General features: G+C 34.3%; 1 protein-coding gene across 8 annotated transcripts in view; it reads left to right on the top strand.

Annotated features, from left to right (window-relative positions):
- The window catches only part of PAN3 (poly(A) specific ribonuclease subunit PAN3), a 137,517-nt gene that overhangs the window by 85,398 nt on the left and 27,243 nt on the right, over window positions 1–24,876 (top strand). For 5 of the 8 annotated variants that reach the window (XR_006889093.1, XR_006889094.1, XM_046664634.1 and 2 more), the window contains 4 exons: window positions 16,733–16,980; window positions 18,108–18,164; window positions 19,360–19,464; window positions 20,303–20,360. Coding sequence is in view for 6 of the 8 variants with exons in the window: in XM_046664634.1 (XP_046520590.1) it covers window positions 16,733–16,980; window positions 18,108–18,164; window positions 19,360–19,464; window positions 20,303–20,360 (468 nt within the window). In the remaining 2 variants the exon portion in view is untranslated. The remainder of the gene's footprint in view (window positions 1–16,732; window positions 16,981–18,107; window positions 18,165–19,359; window positions 19,465–20,302; window positions 20,361–24,876) is intronic. The other 3 variants (XM_046664635.1, XM_046664631.1, XM_046664632.1) reach the window with 1 other exon arrangement.

Raw genomic sequence — 24,876 nt, 5'->3', positions numbered from 1 at the left:
GTGAAAAGTTGTATTGGGTCCACGATTCTTTCTGTAGGCAGTCTTGAGTAGCATGTTTGTTGTATAAAAACTTTTTAACCCAATTTATGTGAAAGGACGAAACACCATTTCAATCTTCTGAAATTAGCTTGGGCTTGTTGGTTGCCTGTCTTACTAAGTTTTTTTCCTCCATTTTCCATAATGATGTATTATTGTAGACAAAACCCCTAACTCATGAAATGGGAAGGTCTTGTTTTGTTATGGTATATCTTGAAGCTCAAAGGTTGTGCATGCTGATTTTTTGGTTTTAAAAATACATAATAGGGAAGGCAATTCACTATTGTAGGTCTTGAAATGAAACATATTACTTTTTATCTTTTGATTCAGAATATTTTCTCTGACTAGTAAATGATGACCTTGCATTTAAGGAATTATGTAACACTTCACTAGTTTTTTATGTGTCATTAAGCAAAGCTACCCTAGACATGTAAACTATTTCTAGGTGGAGATATTTAATTCCCCTCCACTACACACACACACACACACACACACACACACACACACACACACACGGAAAGCAGCTTTTTAAAGATTAAAAGAAGACAAAACAGCAGCTTTGGCCCTTGGAATACTTTCCATTTATATTCCCTGCGAATTTCTTCTTGAGTGAGAAACCCCTATGGCTTGTGTGATAGCTTTTCCTGTAAGCTCTTTTAGCTGTTTAACATTTCTTGCTATAACTGAGTGAAAGCTTTAACCAAGAACTACCTGTGGCATATAAATGCCTTCAGTTTATTGGCTACTTCTGTAGTTGAAAGGAAGTTGAACTATTTTTTTGGACCCAATAAGTTGTCCTTTCCACTTGGGTGTTGAAAGAGCTTATGAGCAGTAGCTGTTCTGATTTTTGTTGGTTGTTTTCTCTAGGGAACAAGCTACCCTCTGAGTCAGCACTGGACTTGAAGATAAATCCTACAATTCATGAAACTGACTGATCCGACTAAAGGATGGATAGTTTGGGCAGCGTTGGACAGCTCTATGAGGGGTCTGTTTGTTTAACCGAAGGGATTGTTGAGTTCAGCAACTTTTAATTCCCCTAATCATAAGGGGTTGCTGTTGTGAAAACAGGGTTTGTGAAGGAATCAGTTCTGGCAATTAACATCGGTATTCTTATTGACTCTCTGTTTTCATTTTACCACCACACTTCATGAAACAATTCTTTAAAGTATAGCTATTTACTGCAATTTGTTGCCAGCAAGAATTAGTATGCCTCTGAGAGAGCAGCATAGGAACTTTCCAGTCTAGTCATGAATCCAAGTTACCCTTTTTTCACATGGGGTTGTAAACATTTCTCTCAAGTAAACCTTTTGGCATTTGGGTTATTTCATCTTTGAAAAGGTAGTTTGCGTTTGTGGCTTGAAACTGTTCGGATTAAATTGAACTTAATTTGATTAGTTTATATTTTACTAGATCATGAATAATTTATATTTTCCCTTATGGCTAATATTGTAATATGCTTTTGATAATTAACAAGTTTTAGCTTAAAAAGTTACAGTACTTTTTGTATCCATTGTCAAGTAAATGAGAATAATTATAATGTTTAATTAAATGACTTTTTTATCTGAAACATGAGGGATTTAAGCTACAGAAAGAAAAATTTTCTTATCCTAATGTTTTAGGCCATAATAAATTATGCAGGAATACTGTGGATTGTCTTTTTGGAAGCTTTTAAAAACAGAGTGTGTCATGACATAAGGAATACTTTACCCAAAGGTACATCTGTGTAGTAACACATAAAATTTTGTGGTTTGAGAGTTAAAGGGTTATAAATATATTAACTTTATTTTAATTATTTGAAAGTTAATATGATGTAAAATATATGGGAATAATGAGAATTTTCCCTAGCCAATATTCAAGCTGATTATTAAATATCTTTAATGTTCAGGCTAGAAGTACAAATGATCATCCATCATATCAGAGTTTGGAAAATTGGGCTTTAGACAAGCGAGCTTTTATACAATTCAACTTTAGGTTCATTAGTTGCATGATTATTAGGACCTTAAGCATGGTACTTTTGGTTAAGAACATTTTAGCCAGTTTTGATAATTATTTGCAAAGCTGAATTTGATCCAATGATGAAATTGTTGTGTGGAAAGAAGTATAGGCTAGTATTACGTTACCTTTTACTTCCTAATTCTGTTGCTTTTTGGATGCTGGTTTGTTTTGTACAATCTGAAGATTAGATCCACATTTAAAATACACACATACCTGTATGATGGTTATCTCAGTTATATCTTTGTGTCCAGTTTTTAAAATTTTCTTGTTTTACTTCAGTTTGTGGCTTAAAAGGGATGGTAAAATATTCTCAAATTAAAATTTAATAAAATACAGTCATGTACTGCATAATGACGTTTCAAAGATGGACTGCATATACGACAGTGGTCCCAGAAGATTAGTGCCATGTAGTCTAGGTGTGTAGTAGCCTCTACTATCTAAGTTTGTGTAAGTACATACTATGATGTTCACCTAACGACGAGATTGACTAATGACATATTTTTCAGAATGCATCCCCATCCTTAAGCAATGCATGACTGTATTGACTTTCTTTACTTGATGGCAGAGTCTTGAAGGATTATTGCCATTAGTTCCCTTGTTGGGCAGAAAAGTGACCAAAACTAAAATCAAGATTTATCATATTCCTGCATTCTAAGTTGCCATCTATCAAAAAATGCATTTGTTGTTGCCGTTAATGCTGTCTAGTCAATTCTTTTTTTTTTTTTTTCTTTTTTTTGAGGAAGATTAGCCCTGAGCTAACATCTGCCGCCAGTCCTCCTCATTTTGCTGGCTAACATCCACGGCCATCTTCCTCTATTTTATGTGGGACGCCTACCACAGCATGGCTGTGATCTGAACCGGCGAATCCTGGGCCAGCAAAGTGGAACATGTGAACTTAACTGCTGTGCTGCTGGGCCGGCCCCTCTAGTCAATTCTGACTCCTAGCAAGCCTGTGTACAGCAGAGCAGAACCCTAGCCAGTCTTTGTGTGCCGTCCTCACCTTTGGCACTACATCAGGCAATGCTCCACTGCCATTCACAGGGTTTTCATGGCCAGATTTTTGGAAGTGAGTGGTCAGGTGTTTCTTCCTACTCTGTCTTCATCTGGAAGCTCTGCTGAAACCTGTCCACCATGGATGACCCTGCTGGTATTTGAAATACTGGTGGCACAGCTTTCAGCATCACAGTAACACACAGCCACCACAGTGTGATAATTGACAGACAGGTAGTGTAGTTCCCTGACCAGGAAACAAACTCAGGCCATGGCGGTGAGAGCACCAAATCTTAACTACTAGAACACCAGGGCTGGCTATCAAAGACATCCCATCAGTTTAATAACAGCCTCTTTGGGGGAAAAATACTATTACTACATGTATAAATTTGAAAAAATCTTTAATAAAATAATCCAATCATCCATATTGCTAGGATTCTTCAGAAACGCTAAATTCTAATCCAGTCTTTTTTTTTTTTTAAAGATTGGCACCTGAGCTAACATCTGTTGCCAATCTTTTTTTTTTTTCCCTTCTTCTCCCCAAAGCCTCCCAGTATATAGTTGTAGGTCCTTCTGGCTCTGCTATATGGATGCCACCTCAGCATGGCTTGATGAGCTGTGCTAGATCTGCACCGGGATCTGAACCAGTGAAACCCTGGGCCGCCAAGTCGGGTACACGAACTTAACCACTTGGCCACGGACCCAGCCCCTAATCCAGTCTTTAAATTCAAGGATCTTCTGAATCACTCTTATCTGTAGCAGTTATACATAGCTTCATAGTGCCTTGTTTCTTTTCATAGTACCTAAACCTTTAGAACTGACAGTATAATTTTGAAGCTTATTGTAGACTTCCAGAAACTTTAACAGATAAGTGTTTTGAATTGGTTATACCATCCTCTTCTCCTTTAATATGTTATATGTTCTGAAATTTAACAGTTCTTCTGCCTGTAATCACATTTTCTCTTTAGACTATAACTTTTCCTTCTAGGTGCATTATTTTTATATGACCATTAGTGATGTGAATTTAGGTTAAGTTCAGCTGCATTAAAGTGCTACACTGGGCTGTGTTAGCACTTAAGGGGCCTAGATTCTAGTTTCGTTTCTATCTTCACTGAGTTTATAGATTAAACAAATCATTGAGCTATGTTGGGCCCCAATTGTCTAATTTGTAAAGAGAGGCTTAAAAATTGGAAATTGTGGGGCTGGCCCCGTGGCCGAGTGGTTAAGTTCGCATGCTCCACTCCAGGCAGCCCAGTGTTTCGTTGGTTCGAATCCTGGGCGCGGACATGGCACTGCTTATCAAACCACGCTGAGGCAGCGTCCCACATGCCACAACTAGAAGGACCCACAACAAAGAATATACAACTATGTACCGGGGGGCTTTGGGGAGGAAAAAAAAAAAATCTGAAGAAAAAAATTGAAAATTGTAAAACATTCTCTTCAAATGATTGGTAAGTTCATGAGGTAGATTCTTATTTATCTTTAAATGTAAGTAGATAAGTAGATTCTTAATTATCTTTAGAAAGATAATTATGAATTTAAGGATGACTCAATAAGGTGATTATCATGAAGCAAAAATATTGACTAAGGATTTCTAAATTTAAGATTTTGAAATTTATATATTCTTTTATTTATAAAGCAATGAAGATAACTTTAATCTTTGTGCAAACAAACTCAGACTCAAGGTTATTTAAAATGTAAACATAAAAGAAATTGATTTTATTTTAGGTCAAGTTATTAAGTATTCAAACAGTTTTTCTGAATTAAGTAACTGAATCATGAGTAAAAATTTAGTGCACATTATAGAGCATCACTTATAATGAGCCGTTTTCCCTGAAAACCATTTTTACCACCTTAATAGATTTTAGTTGAGTGACAGTTTTCTCTAACCTTCAAATTGCCATTCAGTTTTTAAAGACTTATTTTATCTATTAAAAAATTGAATCATAGTGTTACGTTTTAGAAAGCAGCATATATGTATATGATCTGTGCATATATACATTTATCTTAGCTATAAATATCTTCCAAGATTTAGGACTGTTTCTTTAGGATACTTTGTAGAACTAGAATTTCTGGAACAAAAGCTGTGAATTGTTTTTAAGCTATTAAAATTGAAAGCAGCTATTTTTATGAAGCATACAGCAAATCAAAGCCTAGATGATTCTTTTTAGGATTGTTCTAAAAGTCCAACAGTTATTTTCTAAGAATAAAGTTTTGTTTCATATACTCCTAATATTTAAATAAGCAAACTTTTTGAATGGCTTCTATAATTTTAGTATGCTAGAAGCTAAAATATGACTTAACTGATGGTATTATGAAGTCTTTTCTATTTAATGTTAGTAGCAGAAATCTTATTTTAAGCCATGACATATATATTTGGTTAGTGTGTATATTTAGATAGGTCAAATACTTAGAGATAGGAGCTGATCAAACACATAGGATCAGCTCCTTTTTATGTGAACTGTATTTAATTTCTCTTTGCTGTATTTCCTGGCCGTGGACTGTACGTCACTAATGTATGTAATTTTTTCTAAATGCACGTAGGCGAAAAGTAGTGGAGTCAACATAAATCCATTGCCCTTATTTAAGGCTTACTTTTTTTCTCCTCCTCCTTCCCAGAGGCATTTGTTTAGATACAAAAAAACAAGACATTTGTCCTTGTGTTTCTCTATAACAATATTCACTTTACTATAGGGCAAAACTATGAAAAAGTGGCGACTATCCTGGAGACAATTCAAGGTATCTGTGTAGAAATGAGCCTGCTATCCTTAAAAAAGCCTGCTTGTAAGGTTGGCCCTTGGCCAACATCTGGGAACTTAGATTTGGGGAATGTTCTCATTGTTCCCCAACTGATAAGGGTGGTTTACTGTGCCAAGACTCTGTGCAAACAATGTGGTTTATCCTGCACATCTGCATTCCTTCTGGGAGTTTGGAATTCTGGTATGTGCTGAGGATGAAGATGCCTATGTGACCAGTCCCCCTGTGAAAACCTGGGGCACTGAGTTTCTAATGGGCTTCTCTGAGCAAATAGATTGCACATATGTTACTGGAGGAAGAGTAAGCTGTGTGATCTCTCACGAGAGGAAGAGAGCGTAAGGAAACTTACACGTGAATTCCTCTAGACTCCACTTTTGTATTTTTCCTTAAGATATGGATGTGTATGCTTACTACATTGCTGTGATAAATTTTAGCCACGAGTGCAACTATATGCCAGGTCTTAGAAGTTCTCGTGAATTTCTGAACGTAGGGGTGGTCGTGGGGACCCTAATACGGATTTTTTGTTACTAAATTTACTGAGGAACTGAGGATTATATTTTAAAGCAGCTTTATTTATAGAGTAACCATCAACATCATATGGAGAGTTTAGTGCATTTCTGATGTTATTCTGTAACTTTAACATTATATTTCAGAAAGTTCTATTCGATAGAACTCTGTCCTGCATACCATGTAGTTACTTAGAGTATGTTGGGGATTTGTCTGACAGGTTGCATCAAATTGCAAATAACTCCACGACATCCAAACTTTTAATTGTTAAAATGATTACAGTTAAATACTTTCCTTAAACTCACTTTCTCCTGCTAAGAACAGCTAGTGATAGAAATGGACTAAGAAATGAGGCTTGTCTCCAAAGCACTGAAAGAACAAGTAGGGGGAGAAAAGTGCTCTGAGTTCAAGTTTGGACTTGATCTTTTATGCCCCCCCTTTAAATCACCAGTGAAGTGAAAGAATTTATTGATTCTTAACAAGTTTAAGACTGTGTTAGAATTTAGCAATATAAATTTAAGTGTCTGTTTTTGGGGATATAGCTGCCTTATTTTAGGGAGGTGATTGGGGAACTTGGTTAAAAAAATGAATAAAGTATTAAGTGTTTTTAGTAGTAATTTCGTTTTTTGTATTTCTGGATGTGATCATATAAATTCCTTAGTATGATTTTCTCTTAGATGAAGCCCCAAACATTGATCCTGTTGTTAAGAAGATAATGCTTCCTCTATTTTTCTTCAATGCAAGTTCATCTGTTCAATATGAGATATATTTTGTTAATTTCTAATCTCAATTATTCTCTTCAATGTAGTTATACATGACAATTTATTATTTGAGAGTTAGTTTGGTTATTGGAATTGTGTTAAAATCATTAGTGTAACCTAGGTTTTACCTAGGCTACATTTACCTAGAAAGAGTAATACTAGAATAATCAGACTGCTCTTTCAGAAGAATGTCTTTCACCACAAATTCTTTCAAATTCCTCTCTTTCACAATGGCTATGGCTTGTTTCACATTTGCTTTTAAATATGATGACTGACATCTATACCACTTGATAGCATGAACATTTACTTTTCTTTTCCCAACTTCTTCTTATACTCAGGTAATTCTGATGATGGCATTCTCCATTTCCTCATCATAGCTAATGCTATATTTAGAATCTTGATTATTGATACCAAAAAGAGGAAACTTTCACCTCTATATCTCTTTCTTTTCAACAAATTTATTGTGTGCTGACATTGTGCCATTATGAGTATAGGTGAGAGAGGTTAAGGCACAGTTCTTCCCTACAGAGAGACAATTTGAATTGTGTGGTACTTGCAGCAAAAGATAAAACACAAAATCATGGGAATAATTTTTAAATATCGGTATCAAGAAAATTTTTATAGAGTTAGAAGATTTTTCAGAAGAATGAATTGGAGTTTACTCTGAGGATGGGGTTTAAAGAATTTGGTGTTGGCATAGAGTGTTGTTGATTAACGTACTAGAGGAGGAAGCAGCTTTGGAGACTTGTGGGTACATGAAGAAGTCTGGTGTCTTCAGGGAAGTTGTGTTGAATCTTTAGATGAATTGAAGAGAACCATCATCATTGCAATATTATCTTCTTATCCATGAACGTGGGCTATCTCTCATTTCTTTTTTCCAGGTCTTTAATGTCTTTCCATAAAGTTTTTATAATTTTCTGTGTTCGAGTCTTAATATATTTTCTTAGATATTCTGAGACATTTCATAGTATTTGTTAGTATTATAATTGGTATCTTTAAAACGTAAAATTTTTTGAATTAATTATTTCTAGTGTGTAAATATGTAGTTGACTTTTATATGTTGGTTACTTTGATAAATTCTGTTGTTCATAATATTTTGTGGTTTCTTATTTGGACAATTCCCTGAAAATAATAATAGTTTTATCTCTTCCTTTGCAGACTTTTTTTCTGTTGTTTTGTTGCATTGGTTAAGACTTTTAGTATGGTATTGCATAGAAGTAGTCGTAATTGACATTTTTGTCTTGTTTCTGATTTTGAAAGAAATGTTTCTAATGTTTTCATATTTAGAATGATTTCAGTCTGGCATCTCAGGTGCATTTGTTTCTGAGAGGACAACTTTTTAAAACTTGTCTGAGAAAAGAAAATATTACTTTTGCTTTTTCCTGGATTTAAAAAGTAACCTTAACGTTTGTTCATGAGGCATTTATTCAGTGACTCCTGTGGGCCACAAAGATGAGCAAGACAAAAATATCCTCTTTTGTGGAGTTCACAGCTTTTATTTTTCATTTGAATTGTTTACTATTATCATGTCAATGAAGAAGTTTTTGTTGATAGGTATTGCCAAATTGTCTTCCAAAACAGATTGTAACAGTTTGTAGCAAAAGTGTATGCCAGTATTTATATGCCACTCACCCTATTAATAATTGTCTAAATAAACTTTTTAATCAATGCCAATCTGAGAAGAGGCCGTTGATATACTGGTTTTAATTTGCATCTCTGTAATTATCAGGGAACAGGAGCATCTTTTTATGTTTAAGGCGTTTAATTTTTTTTTCTATGAATTGGCTAGTTGTGTAATTTGTCCATTTTCTATTGATTGCTTTTTATTTTCTTAATGATTTTAAGAACTATGTATTAAGCAGATTAGCCCTTTATAAAGTGTTGACAATACCTTTTGTTGCTGTGTAGAAATTTGTTTTTTGGTGAGGAAGATTGGCCCTGAGCTAACATCCATTGCCAATCTTCCCCTTTTTGCTTGAGGAAGATTGTCACTGAGCTAGCATCTGTGCCAGTCTTCCTCTATTTTGTATGTCAGACGCTGCCATAGCGTGGCTTGATGAGTGGCGTCTAGGTCTGTGCCTGGGATCCAAAGCTGCAAACCCCGGGGCTGCTGAAGTAGAGCACACAAACTTAACCACTATGCTACTGGGCCAGCCCCGAAGCATTTATTTTTTGAAGAAGTTAAATTAACATTTTCTTTTTGACCTTTTCATTTTGTGTCTTCATAACATTGTATTTTTAAAAATATTCTTTGAGATACTTTTTATTTTAAACTCTTAAATATTCAATCTGAATATTTATCTGAAATTTATGTAGGTGTAATAAATGAAAGAGTGAGTTGCTTTTGTTTTATTAAATAAGCATCTGTTTGCTTATATCTTTATTCATTCCATCGTGTAGTGACGACTAGTAGGTTGTCATATCTGACTCTTGTCCATCTCCTCCCCTAAAGTGTGAAATGCCACCTTTATCTTATACTTATTTTTTCATATGTATTTGAGGTCAAATTTTGTACCTTTTCTGTTGTATTCATGTGAGCCTTTGTCAAACATTTTTGTTGCTGAAGCTTTTATCACTTTTTAATAGCTGATGGTCTTATACCATACTTTTTCTTCTTCCTCTTACTTTTTTGTTCTTGGTTCTTTTTCTCTGTTCTTCCTCTGTATTCGATTTTCTTTAATAATTTTCCTAGCTATTCTTAATGTTTATTTTTCCACATGGATATAATTGGTTTGGCTAATTAAAAAAATTCTATTGCTATTTTTATTGAAATTGCATTATATTTTTAGATTAGTTAAATGTAGAATTGACATCTTATGACAAATAAGTACAGGTATTTATTTTCTTTTGTTCAAATTATCTTTTGTTTCTGCCAGTGGAATTTTAACCTTTCCTTCACATTTCTAGTTAAGTTTATGCCTAGATAGTTTATCTTTTTATTGCTAATTAACATAAGTGGATATTTTTTCGCAATTTATTAGTTGCCCGGACTTCTATTGGATTAATGGAGTTTTCTTGATCTTTCTCTCCTCACCTCCAGCAATGATTCAGATGCTATTTTTTGCTGAGATATAGTTCACATCATAAAATTCACCCTTTTAAACTATACAATTTAGTGGTTTTTAATATATTCACAAGATTGTGGAACCATCATAGCTATCTAATTCTACATATTCATCACCCCCAAAAGAAACTTTATACATATTAGTAGTTATTCCTCATTTTCCCTCTCCCCGGTCCCTGGAAACCATTAATCTACTTTATGTCTTTATGGATTTGCTTGTTCTGGACATTTGATATAAATAGAGCCATACAATATGTAGCCTTTTTGTGTCTGGCTTCTTTTACTTAACATAATATTTTCAGGGTTCATCCATGTTATAGCATGTATCAGTATTTTCTTTTTACAGGTGAGTAATATTCCGTTGTATGGATAGATTACATTTTGTTTACCCATTTATCAGTTTGTTAGACATTTGGGTTGTTTCTTCTTTTTGACTATTATGCATAATGCTGCTATGAACATTCATGTATAAGTTTTTGTGTGAACATATGTTTTCAGTTCTCTTGGGTAACATGCTTAGGAGTGGAATTACTGGGTCATATGAGAATTCTATGTTTAACAATTTGAGAAACTGCCAAACTATTTTCCAAAGTGACTGCATCATTTTGCATTTCTACCAGGGATGTATGAGGATTTCAATTTCTCCCTTTTCTCACTAACACTTGTTGTTATCCTTGTTTTGTTTTGTTTTTGTTGGTTTATTTTTTTTTGAGGAAGATTAACCCTGAGCTAACATCTGCCGCCAATCCTCCTCTTTTTGCTGAGGAAGACTGGCCCTGAGCTAACATCCGTGCCCATCTTCCTCTACTTTATATGTGGGATGCCTACCACAGCATGGTGTGCCAAGCAGTGCCATGTCCGCACCTGGGATCCAAACCAGTGAACCCCGGGCCACCGAAGCAGAATGTGTGCACTTAACTGCTGTGCTAATGGGGCTAGCCCCATATCCTTGTTTTGGATTATAGTCATCCTAGTGGATATGAAATGCTATTATTGTGGTTTTGATTTACGTGTCCCTAATTACTAATGAGGTTGAGCTTCTTTTTATCTTCTTTGGAAAAATGTCTATTTGAATACTTTGCCCATTTTAAAATTTGGTTATTTCTTTTTATTGTTGAATTGTTCTTTATATATTCTACATACTAGACATTTATTGAATATATGATTTGTAAATATTTTCTCCCGTTCTGTGTATTTGTTCTTTACTTTTTTGATAGTTTCTTGTGAAGTAGAAAAAATTTGAAATTTTGACGAAGTCCAATTTAAATTTTTTTCCCTTTGGTTATGTGTGCTTTAGGTGTCATATCTTAAGAACTCATTGCTTAGTTGAAGGTCATGAAGGTTTGAGCTTGTTTTCTTTTTAGAGTTTTATAGATTAGCTCCTACGTTTAGGCTTTTGATCCGTTTTGAGGTAATTTTTGTAATAATGTGAGGTAGAGATTGGATGTCATATATTACATTTCTGTTTTATTATATAGTGGTCATCACTAGAATTTTACCATGCATGCTTTACTGAGTATGAAATTGTTGAAGAGGAAGAAGGTAAAGATATTAGTTCAAAGATTTTTAATAACTTTGGTCCTTCCTGCCCTTTTTCAATGTTATACTTATCTAGAATTTTAATTACACTTTGGCTTTAACCTATCTCAGACTAATCAATCTTCAATATTTATTAATTTACCTACACATTCTTATAGTCTGTGCCTTTTGGGAAAGGAGTTTTCTCTGTACTGAAGTTGATCATTTAATTGTTCTTTCAGCAGGAGATGTAACAAACCGTAAAAATGTCTTTATTGTTCTCCTTATTTGTAAGTTGTGTATAAACTTCAAGGTGACAATTATTTTCTCTCCTTACTTTGAATACATTATTTCATTGTATAGTGTCGCTGATGCCGTCTTCTGTTAATGTGATTGTTCTTTTTTTAGATAGTTTCTCTCTTTTCTGGTAGCTTTTTAGATTCCTCTCTTTATCTTTGACATACTACAGTTTTACCCAATTGATTGAAAGGGATTTATTTTTACTTATTTTGTTCAGAACTCTTGCTCAGGACTTCTTGAATGAGGATTTGTATGGTTTATTTCTTGAAAAATCACAAATTTTTCTTTGAATATTCTTTTTTCTCCTGGAAATTTGCCTTCTCATTCTACCTTTTGTATCTCTTCACCACGCTTTCATGTTTTCCAAGTTTTATTTCCAGCTAGTTTCCTCAAATCCTTCTCCAGTTTACCTTTTTCTTTCTTTGATTATGTCTACTTTGCTATTTAACTCATCTGTTGAGTTGTTTTCTCTTTAAGGGAAGAACAAATGTCCTGTTTTTTCAAGATGTTTGTCACTTCTTTCATGTCCTTAATCATTTTAGTCGTTTTATCTGTGATTCATTCTTCTCAGGGTGCTAATTCTGAAGTATATTGTGCATACTAATCCTCATTTTGGGAGTTAAGTGGAGTTGTTTTTTGGGGAAAGATCCTTTGTGTTCTGGGTTGTAGAAGTGTTCGTCAGAATGCTTGGTGTTTTCTTCATCCAGGTGTCCACTGCCACTGCAATTCAAGTTTTATGTTAATTTCTCACTGGGATTTTTGTAACATGAAGTTTTCTTGGAATTTTGTCTCCTATATATATATGCATGGTACAGTTATGGGTTTTCCATTTCTCTTAAGACACCACCCCAAACCCGTTCCTTTCCTCTGTATCTCATCCGCAACAAGTTTATCTTTGCCTCTGTAGGCTGATGGGTTAAAAATTTTCTCATCCTACGTTTACTCATGGTACAGCCTTTTCCAGACTCCTGGCTTTACACTGGGGTTTAGGTTCCATTCTCTACATTTTATGGGCTGAAGGCCATATTTTATATGCCCATGTGGATATTTAAAGCTCAACTGGTAGAGACTATATCTGGCCTAGGTTGCGATTCTCCTAACTCCCCACAATGTAACTTCTTAAGTTTAAATTCTGCCGTAGTTTCTTTCTCTTGGGTTTTTTTCTTTTTAATCTCAGCTATGTTTTAAAATGTGGGTGTTGTATTTTCTCTGATAGTTCCGTGTATTCGTAGCATTGGTGGGAGTTGAGGGAAGGTGTCTGAGTTGGCTCAGATACATTTCTCAGTTCCCAGAAACGGTATTGCCCTAACTGGTTGTTTATGTTTAGGGAGGCTGTTTATTTGGTATATGTTAGTATTGTAACCATTTACTTTAACGAATTCTGTCATTATTTACAAGAGTCTTTTTTGTTGGTTTTCTTGGATCAAATCCTGTCATCCCAAAACACTGGTAATTTTGCCTCCATAAATTAGCCTTGAAACTTTTTATGTCTCATTTCTTTATTTTGTTAATTGCTCTTGTTAATTCCTCCAGGGAGCATTATTGTATTGTTCCTCACCTTTATTTGAATTGAATACTTTTACGAAGGATTTTTTTCAATTGTTCTAAAGCAATTAATTTATCACATATGGCTTAAATATCTCAGTTTTCATATTTACTTAATAAGAAATTATAGTGCACTTATTGTATATGATGTCACTGAAATGTCGTTCTAAGAATAAAAAGACAAAAAGTAATACAAAAATAAATACAAAAAGAAATATTTCTAATTCAGCTTTTAATACAAATTTTCATTCTTCTAGATTGTCTCTTATGGTATCCTCAGTGTGTTACTGTATTTACTTAAGTATTCTAGTGATTGAGTACCAGTTAATAGCAGGGTTTTGTAATAACCACAATTAGCATCACCCCCCCATATGTGGAAAGATAGAACTTACAAAGAAATATTTACATGTGAGAGAGATGAGATTGAATCTGTTGATTTTAATTCACCTTTATTTTTAACTACTCATTTCTGTAGCGTGGTTCTACTCCTTCATACTGTTTATAATTTAGTATTGTATGTAGGCAGTTAATATTAAGTATGTTGTGGTTATTGTCTTCACAACACAAGTACACAATCTCTCTCTGAGCAGATAGCTGCATATTTTACTCAGTTCTTAGTTTGTAGAATATTGTGGTGGCACAAAGCTGTGCCTTTTGTGACTACATTTGATATTTGGGGTTGTTTGAAATTTAGGGGTTAATTTCGTATTTAGCTTCCTGTACAATTTAAATATCCTGTTACCCTTGTGGGTGGTGATACTTACTATTGTACATGTTTTACTTTGAGTGTTTTAAAATAATTCCAGTCAGCCTGACCTGAGATATATGAACTCAGATTTCAGTGCTGCAACTTTGTATTAGAATAGCCACGAAATTAAAAATTCTTAAGGGAAGCCTTATTACTTACATCTTGTAAATTCTACCATACATAAATTCCCTTCTTAACTTACCTCAGATTGTTTTTGGTAATCTTTCTCCATGTATTTAACCTTGAAGAGGGTTTCTACCTTTTGTCTCACTTACATACCTACTTTGGTGTCAGAATCTTTCTTTACCCCATGCTGCACCTGCTCCTTCCCACATGGCTTAAGCAGTCACACTAATACTACTAAGTTTATTGGATCCCGTTTCAGTTCTCTAGTATAAGACTTAGGAAATAGACAACAATATAGCTTATTGGCTAGGAGCACTAGGAGCTTATTGGCTAGGCTTTGGAATCAAATAGACCTGAGTTTGAATCTTGATTCTTTTGTTTAGTAACCTATATTTCTCTTTACAATAAATGTTTTAAAATTTTAGGATGTTTCCTTCTCTGTGAGGTGAATATGATATACCTATCTTATAGAATTGTTGTGCGGATTAAATAGACTGAGGTATGTGAAGCACTTTTATTAGTGCGTGACACATGGAAAGTGCTTAAGAACTGGTAGCTATATTTGTTGCTGTTACTTAACTTAAAAGGTAGTAAACAAATTTACTCATCTTTGGTGGCTTGGCCAGTTTTATCTTCGAAAGGCTTAGTGACTAGCTTTAGGAAAACTAAATGCATTTCATATTAGATAAGTGGGGAGTATATATCTTTTGAAAGTAGTTTAATCATCTTCCCAATTTTTGCTGTATGGATTAACTTGCATCAGTGTATAATATGGAGTTAGAAAAAACACAGAGAACTCTGGAACAGTTTTTTAAAAAATTATCCATACATCTTAATATAGTAGTTTGGCTTCCTTATAAATTGTTTTTTAAAGGGGTTTTAGATTTTTAAAGGTTCTCTTAGATACATTTAAGACATTCTTGAGACTTCCTGGCCTGTTTTAATGTCACTGCAGTAGACATTGTGTTATAGCAGTAGGAGTATTAAATTGGGAGTGGAAACTTAGTTGCTTAGAAACCAGATGAAATAATTATGTCAAAGCTCTTAAGAAAGTGCAAAGAGCTGTCCAGAGTAAAGATAAGTGTAATCTCAGTTCTCAGCTTATTTTTGTTCACCTACATCTTTTCAAAAAACAATATTAATGTTTTGTGAATTCTTATAAATTGAAATTCATATCCCTCTTAATCGTATTTCTGTGACCAGAGGCATTTTGATAACTTTTTTCCTTGAATTGTGAAATAACATATTACTTCGAAGGTGAAGGTTTTTAGTTGTTCCCCATATAGCCAGAAAACAGTTTGTGGATAAGCCAATTTTTTCAGGCAGTTTAACTGTAGCTCTAGAAACCGTCTTCAATCTCTGCTCAGAACTGATCACCTCCATTAAGCCTTTGGTTAACTCTGCCTGGTTTGAATTAATTTGCATCCATCTGCATTTATGCATGTAGTTTACAGTATATTTACATTTGAGTGTTTTTGTAAGTTGTCATATGTCTTTTACATGTGACCTGGTCTTGTTTTCTCAGTTAGCTCGGAATCTCCTGAAGGCTAAAGACAATTGTCCTTTCCCTTTCTTCACAATAGATTCATGATAGAGAATTCTCTGCATATAATGGTTTCTTACTTGTTGTGTGTGGGTAAAACTTTCACTAGAACATAGTGGTATCAGTTGGCCTAATTTTAAAAAGTATGCATCTACAGAAATTTTCAGTTGTTTTAGTGTGTGCCTATTTAGAGTTAAAAACAAAAGGCATCAAAACAGTATACTGCTTGATTAAAAGAATATGTTTAAGCTGCCATGTATTTCAGCTAAGACTAGACTTATTTTCTTTTTTGCTTTTTCAAACCATTCTGTTTTGTATTTTGGCCAAAAGAAATCTGGTAGATCTCGTTAAATAGTTTGTTTTTAATACTATAATATTTTATGAGACTTTGGTATTTGTATTAATAGCCATAGTTTTAAATGATTCTTAACAAAAAAGGAATTATGCCTTTTATGAAAGAAAGGTTTTTATAGAATGCATAATTTTCTAGAGTCCTGTCATTTGTTATTTCTCATTTTCCCATTAACCTAATTCATTAAGTTATTGGTGATTCTTATTATTGAAGTTTCTTATGTAAACCTTGATATGGAGGAGACTATTCTTGCAATAAATTTCCTAATTTACTTGGAAATGACTACATTTGAGAAAAGAGACTTCTTTACATTTGCTTTAATCAGAGCTTCCTCTAAGACAAAACAAGCTAAAATTGTCTATCTTTGCACTTAAAGAATTTGCTAAAGGTGATGTTTCTTCCAAATGAATGTTTGCATTTTATTTTCCAGATTTTTTTCTCTAAAACCAATTTTTTGCTCCATTAAGAAACGTTTTTACATCTTCTTCAGGAATGTCCTTGTCTGCTGGATCTTCCCCTCTTCATTCCCCCAAGATCACTCCACATACTTCTCCTGCTCCCAGAAGAAGAAGTCACACTCCAAATCCAGCAAATTACATGGTGCCTTCTAGTGCCTCTACACCTGTTAGTAATCCTGTCTCTCAGACTCCGTCTTCTGGTCAGGTGATCCAAAAGGAAACTGTCGGTGGGACGACTTACTTCTACACAGACACGACCCCAGCGCCTTTGACTGGAATGGTATGTCTGCGTTCAAGGAGCAGTGGTAGGACTCTTAGAACAGTTCCCTCTTATTAATGAGGTTAATTGCATCTTTTCACTGTGATAGGAAAAAGTGAATGTTTAATTTTCTAATTTAGATGATAATTCTAATCTCTTCTTATCTTTTGAAAATAATCTGTTTCTGCATTAATAATAACTCTAGTTATGGACAAATCTGGTTTTAATCTGAAATTAGGTTATGTGCAAACTCTAGTTTAGTAGTTTACGACATGTTTTGCTTGTGGGGTTACCTAGTACGTGTGCTAGCTGGACTTGATGTTTGCTGACATTTGGATATAGGTATAGGTAGTTTTACTTCTAGTAAGAAGTCAGAGAAAGTAGCTGATTTCTTATCAGTACTTAATGAAAGCAAACTGATGATAAATTCTTGTCTCAGGAGAGGCAGTGATTCAATAGCTAGATTTCTGGATAGTGGAGGACACGTAGTGATAAGAGGCTTCCAGTGTGAGTCATTGGGTTAGGAGGGAGGAGGCTTAGGGACCCCTGATTATGGATGAGAAGAGACCTCCCAAAGGACTGTGGGGGCCGAGAGGAGGGAAAGGGAAGTATTCTCATGATCCGTAAATTGTACCTTTTTCTCTTCATTATTTTGTCCGTGTTCAAAAATTATTTTTTTAACTATAGAAAAATAAGTAGTAGATGAAGAGCTCATGAATAAGAAAGCCACATTCCATTAAAATATGAAAGCTAATCTAAACTATAGACGTTTGACATAATCATAGGTGATAGGATTAGATGAAAAGTATATTTGGATTTTAGTAAGCAGATTTTGATCCCACAAGTTAAATTAATGATTTATTTTTATTGAAGTTAATATTTTACTAAAAGGTTTGAGTGGAAAGACAACAGATTCCTTTTTTATTTTTAATTTCTAAGAGTCCCAGTTCTGCCATCGTTTTGTGACTCTTGAATCTTAGTACCTCTGAGACTGTTTCCCCAATTGTAAGTGGGGATAATAATACCTAACCACCCTAGGAGAAATAAATGTGAAAACATTTATAGAAGTACTTGTAAATCATGTAAAATGCTTTTTAAAAAATAATAAAATAGCTAATAGTTTTTTGTTTTGTTTTGTTTTTGGTCAGAGATCTTTCAAAAATTATCACAGAACAGCTTGCCGAACAGAAGGTCAAATAATTGAGGTAGAGTAGAGACTTTCCTTGGTTCTTTCAAGTAAGAATTCCATTAATCTTTTACAATTTTTTTTGTTTCTTATATTTTATAACTATTTACATTTTTATTATATTTTATTTTATGGTATTTGTAGAAAGAGGTTCTTTTGTCACAAAACTATCAGCTCTTTTTGTAGATATTATATATGGCGCATTTTTATAATGTTTTTACCCTTCAAACCACTCTTAAAAAATATGCTTATGGTAAACCTGAGCTAGTTAAGCCAAAGTATGCTATCTGATGTAAGGAAACCAAGGCAAGAAAAAGGAGGTATTATTCTCCTGCAGATATAGGTTAAAGGAAACTTTACAAGTATTGCAAAACCACTTCCTAGTTGAGTTACAGAGCAGAATAATCATCTGAGGGCGACAGAAATCTGCTGAATTCATTTTTGAAAGAGAAAAAAATGTTTGTTTCAGCTTTTAAAATGTAAAGATAAAACAAAAGAAAAGGAATTTTAGAATGTACTTTGATTTTATGTCATAGAACAGTGTAGGGAAGGAGAGGCAGAGGAAAAAGAGAAGAAAGCAGGGTGGTGAGAAGAGTCCAAGTGGAAAAATGAAAAACAAGAAGCTGGAAGCAGATTTAGTAACTTTGTTGTAGTTTGCTTGGAAGATAAATATATTGTTGCACCCTTCTCTTGGCTTAAACTGCTGACCCAGAGTAAGTTGGTCCTCTTTCCTGTTGCAGTTTGAAGTGTTCAACAAGTCTAGAGATAAGGCTTTGTTTATGTTGGCCGCAAAAAGCCCTTCAGGTGGGCAGTTCTTTGGGCGGCCAGGGCGGTGTTACTTCATTATCTGACTGTACCCAAACACCTTTAATATCTGCTTTCTTCCTTTCTTCCAGTTGCTTTAAAAAAATACTTACAAACTGTTTGTGTAACATTTTTTCCAAAGAGCCTCTCTTTGGAACTTAAATTTTGCTATATCTGAAGAAATATTTCCTTTCTCATTAGGTATTTTAAATTGATTGTTACAATATGAGATTATTTTTTAAATGAATTTATTCAGAAAGTATACTGATAACTGCTGTCCTCTGAGGTTTTAATTTACTATCATTTAAAGATTAAAAATGTAAGAATTTATTACTCATTTAAAGATTAAAACTTTATCAAAACTACGATAAAAATTTGTCATTACATTTTCCCCTTCCCTACCTTTTTAGGTATTTCCAAACTATCATATTTATCCTCCAACTGCACCTCACGTTGCTTATATGCAACCAAAAGCAAATGCACCTTCCTTCTTCATGGCTGATGAGCTCCGACAGGTACACTTTCAGAATTCATAGTGGAAATACTTAATGTCTCTTGTGCTTTAGCAAAGAACTGGAGAAAGAACCAGGGCTCTTTTCAGATCATATTATTTACTGTGCTGTACTAAAGCAAATAAAATTTAGAATTTGAGTTCTAACTGTATGTTTATTTAAGGAAACCTTATTCAAGCAAATTGCAAGTAATTATGAGTTAGGATATAAAACATAGAATAGATATTTAAATGAGCAGTCTTTCTGCACTTCATATCCTGTGCATTCAAGATGTCTTTGAAGTATATAAATAAATGATTTAAATGGTTTCTAACCTTCAGACAACTTTTGGCCAATACCTGTAGGTTGGGAATAAGAAGTTTGGCCCCAAAATAAACCTCATTTTAAGAGAGCTTAATATTTTCTATAAAGTAGGTTTTCAAAATAACTTAGGTGTGTTTTTTGTTTGTTTTTTCGTAAACTGCTAGGTATTATTTGGTTTGTGGAATTTCATTTTACACTTAGAGGCTTAAAAATATTTTTGTTTCACAGAAGTAAGTTGTAGCACTATAGTGTTTGTAGAGTGAATCATTGATGAGCTTAGAGTAGACCTTGAGTTTTCAGCCACAGAGTTAGTTATATGCTTTGGGTTATGTGCTAAAACCCAACCTTAGTTTTGGGCAGGTCTATCTAGGACTAGAATTTAGATGTTTTACCATTATTAGAAATGTTTTTTCATGATAATAACATTTGAAAGTGCACATACCAAAAACATTCATACTTATGCTATTTACTTGCAATAGAAAAATCCAGATGTCAGAAGCTGTGTTTAGATGTAAGTATACTTGTTTTCTCTTCATAGGAGCTGATTAACAGACATTTAATAACAATGGCTCAAATTGATCAAGCAGATATGCCAGGTAAAATGCAAGTTGATTCATCCTTCCTTTGAAAGGGTATTATAATTCTTAAGTAGTCATACGTGTTTTTATGCCTTAACCTATCTAATTACTATTATATGAATGTATTTATTTGAAATCTACTTAAGAAGAGTTTCAAGATACCACTGATCATTTAGTTCATTTAAAATTATTCTACATGTGACAATATTCTGGTTCATCAAAAAAATTTGATAGTTTTATGGTGATTCTTGGTGATTTACCTCACTTGAGCACTAGAATATTACTGTCTTCTGAAACTTGATGAACTCTAGGTACTGAAGGGTAATTATTATTTTTGAGACTACAGTGTGCGAGACAGTGTGCTAATTACATGCTTTACATGTCTTCTTCATCACAAAAATTCTGTGACATAGATACTAATATTATCTCCGTTTTACACATGAGGAAAACTGAAGTTGACAGGCAGGTTAAGTAACTTGCCTTTAAGACTACTGTCTAGTAAATGGCTGCCTGAGTCAGGCCTTAAACCTCAGTTTTTCTGACTGTACCACAGTGTTTCTCAGCATTGAAATCTCTTTCCCTAGCTTACTGCTGTATATAGCAAAACGAAATATGATATAATTTAGCAAAACTTTGTAAATAATACAGTAGGAATACATTTGCCATAGAGAGAATCTCACAACACCTGGTTGTAATCAAGAGTTGAGCATAGTCCACTATATAGCTTCTTGATTGCTAAAGAATTAAGAGGAATATGTCTGGCTCTTATGTCTTAAGACTGATTTTTCCAGTTTAGATGAACAGGGAACTTATCTGTCATAACCTTTGAAGTATTCAGGTTGAATTTTTCCTTAATTATTTAACACCCACTGAAACATCGTTATGCGGCACATGACTGTATATGCTATAGATTGGTAGAGTCAAGGTCTGAGCTTTTGTGTGCTGAGTTTGCAGATCCTTATTACATTATTAAGAATAATTAACTAAATAAAAGCAGGGCATGCATAGACATGAACCAGTGATTTGAATGTCACAAACTAAAGATTATGATGAATCCAATTTTCTGCACTGGTGTTTAAACAAGGTTTAATAAATGGTTTTTTCTGTCATTGCTCTAGCTCTGATCTTTTTTGTCTTATGTTTATTATTAACCTTCATCTCGTGTTGACTTGTTTATTAATCTTTGGTCTTGCTGGCTTTTTTCTTTCCTTTTTCCATTCCATACTTCATACTTCAATCAAATTAGTACTTCTCAACTCTGAAATCATAATTTATTTCCTATAGATCAGTGGTACTTAACCAGGAATGATTTTACCCTTCATGGGTCATTTGGCAATGTCTGGAACATTTTTGTGTGTCATACTGGCAGCGAAGTGCTGCTGGCTACTAGCGCATAGAGGCCAGAGGTGCTGCTAAACACCCTACAATGCACAGGACAGTCCCCAACAGCAAAGCATTATTGGATCCAATATATCAGTGCTGAGATCGAGAAGCTGCTGTAGATTTACCATAGTGAATCTCAGACATTCAAAATCTTACTTCCAACCTATCATTGTGTTTGATTTTTGAGGGGGCAAAAGGGTTGAATAGGGGAAAGAAACTAAAGTTTTCTTATCATTACTTTTTAATATTATTTGGTAGAGTTGGGCCCTAGACTAAAAATTGGGGCTAAACTAAAAAACACAGCTCTATCTATAATCTTCCAACTTGATTTTCTTTACTTTGAGTTTTGATGCCTAACAGTGATTGAGGCATCTCTAATCCCTTTATTTATACTTAATTTTGTGCATTTGTTAAATTGAACTAGAAACAAAGAGCAGAGTAACAATGAGTATTCCTATCTATTAGTGGAAACATTTGTTTTTTAACATTAATATTAGGCCATGTATGATTATTTCAGGGTAGACTTGGAATGTAGTATTAAAAGACGACTTTCTGAAAAAAGTTAAAATTGTGATGAACAGATATAAAAATGAGTACCTATTAAAGATTTTATTTAAGTCATGAGGGAGCCACTCACATGTTATAAGACATATTCTAGATCAGGAATGTTGAAATGAATGTGCAAACTGGCTTTTCTACAGGGGTGGAGGGAGGTCAGTTGACGCTCCACCAGGTAGAGCAGAACGTACGTGTGTGTAGACAAGAATTGTTTTGTAGTGCTGCCAGTTCCCTGCAGTTCACAGAGGGTGACATTCCTTCCACAGAGTCAGAATCAGACACTGGAGGGGTCCTTTAGATAATGCTTAGTTTTCTGCTGAAGTGGTTTTTTTTCCTTCAATGTATAGATTTCAGCGTGTCTTGTCTGAAAGTAGACACAGGGATAAAGAGGTTAAGAGCATAAGATTTTTTTTAATTGATTTTGTCCCTCAATCTGTTTGTCACGCTGATGCTATGAGTACCACTGTTTGGCATAGTAAATTTCAAGTCTTTAGTATAGCATTTATATTTCCCTTTGATCTAATCCCATATTAGTTCATATTTTTGTTTGATGACCATGGAGAAGATTTATCAAAGAGACTGCCTATTTCTTTTAGGAACATTGAAAGGGCGTTTGTATTTTTTCACTCATTCATTATAATGGTAAGAGATTGGGGCTGTCCCGGTGGCACAGTGGTTAAGTTCGTACGTTCTGCTTCTCGGCAGCCCAGGGTTTGCCGGTTCGGATCCCAGGTGCGGACATGGCACCGCTTGACAAGCCATGCTGTGGCAGGCATCCCATATATAAAGTAGCGGAAGATGGGCATGGATGTTAGCTCAGGGCCAGTCTTTCTCAGCAAAAACAGGAGGATTGGCAGCAGTTAGCTCAGGGCTAATCTTCCTCAAAAAAGAAAGAAAAAAAAAAAAAGGGAAGGTATTGCAGGCAGAAATCAAATTTTTCTCTCTCAGCTTTATCTGCACTATGCGCCTTTGCTGTGGTATATCCTATTCTCCTGGCGGGTGAGATTTCACTGATCCTGAACCCAGTGTACACATTCAAATGTTATTTTTTGTTATTCTGTTTACTCCCTCACCATAAAGCACTCCTTCCACTTGTTTTAGCTCATTAAAAGCAGTCTCATCCTTCATTTTGTAGAAATATGCCAAATCTTCTGTGAGATCTTTCATAATATCCTTGGGAATGGCTCCCTTCTCTGTATTTCCATGTGTATTGGTGTTCAAAGTGTGGTCCCTTGACACAGCAGCATCTTTTTATTATCACTTGGGAATTTGTTGGAACTGTAAATCCTTGGGCCCTACTTTAGACCTCCTGAATCAGAAACTGAGCAGAGGGCCTAAACTGTTTTAACAAGCCGCTAGGTGACACTGAAGGGCGCTGAAGTTTAAGAACCAGTGCTGTGGTCACTTGTACTTTTTTAATAGCCATTTTGCCTTGTAGTATATTAGGTTTTATGTAAATCTCTATCCTTTGTTTTTCTTTAAGCCTTTTGATAGCAACCCGTATTTCACTAATATGTGTTCACTAATACGTAGTATGTACTTAATACATTTTTACTAATTTGAAAATAATTACTTGCCTTATTAAATGCTCCTTGTGAAATAGCTAGGAAACAAAATTTATTTACCATTTTTTTCTTAGTGGAAATTACACTGATTGTTCAAATAAAAAATAATAAATGAGCAGAAGTTACAGCCATATTCACTTGTGTGTATACTTCCCTTATACTGCTTTTATTTCAATAGAACATGCCACTTGGCCTTGGTTTAAAAGTTACCTTGAGTCCATATTTGTTTTGCACTATGGCCGAAATTGCCATCTAGGAGTTGAGTACAAGAGTATGGAATCAGAGCCCTGGGTTTGCATCACAGCTCCCTCTCTAGATGTATAATCCTTATCTTCCTTATTTATGAAATAGGGAATCCTAGCTCATAGAATTGTTTCAAGAACTAAGAGATAATGAGTGTATGTTTTTGGCAAAGGGAGAGGGATCATTTTGAACCTGTCTTCTGGAATTAGAGTTTTCTTAATAGGATTTCACCTGTGTTTCCTAACAGTTATAGGTCAAAAATTATCAGTTATTTTTGTGAGGGTTTTGTTTTGAGATTTACTGCCATCTTTTAAAAATAGTGTTAAACGTATTTATTGTAAAAAAATTGGCAAATACAGGATAATGTAAAGGAGAGAGTAAAAATCCTCCCACTCAGAGGTTACTTACCACTGTTAAAGTTTTGCTCTATTTCTTTCTAGATGGTTTTCTATGCATATTCTGCATGTTCACTTATCTGCTTTTCACTTAAAATATCGTGAACATTCCCAAGTCATTGAAGACATTTAATAGAATGGAAGCTATCTGATTGGAAAATGTAATTGATTGTATTTGAAGCATTAAAAAACTGCTTGTCTTTTTGGATCATGAAACTGACACGTTCTAGAAAATAGGGAGCAATAAAGAAGGGAAAATAAATTGCCTGTATTCTATAGAGAAACCAACCACTGAACACGTTTTAGTCTATAACTTTCTAGTCTTTGTAAGAAACAACAAATTGGGATTCAAGATAAGCAGTTTTTAATGCCTAACAAAGTATCATGAGC

The sequence above is a fragment of the Equus quagga genome, chromosome 6, assembly GCF_021613505.1.
Source record: "Equus quagga isolate Etosha38 chromosome 6, UCLA_HA_Equagga_1.0, whole genome shotgun sequence".
Taxonomy (NCBI): Eukaryota; Metazoa; Chordata; class Mammalia; order Perissodactyla; family Equidae; genus Equus; species Equus quagga.
This window is presented reverse-complemented; position numbering and strand designations above follow the sequence as displayed.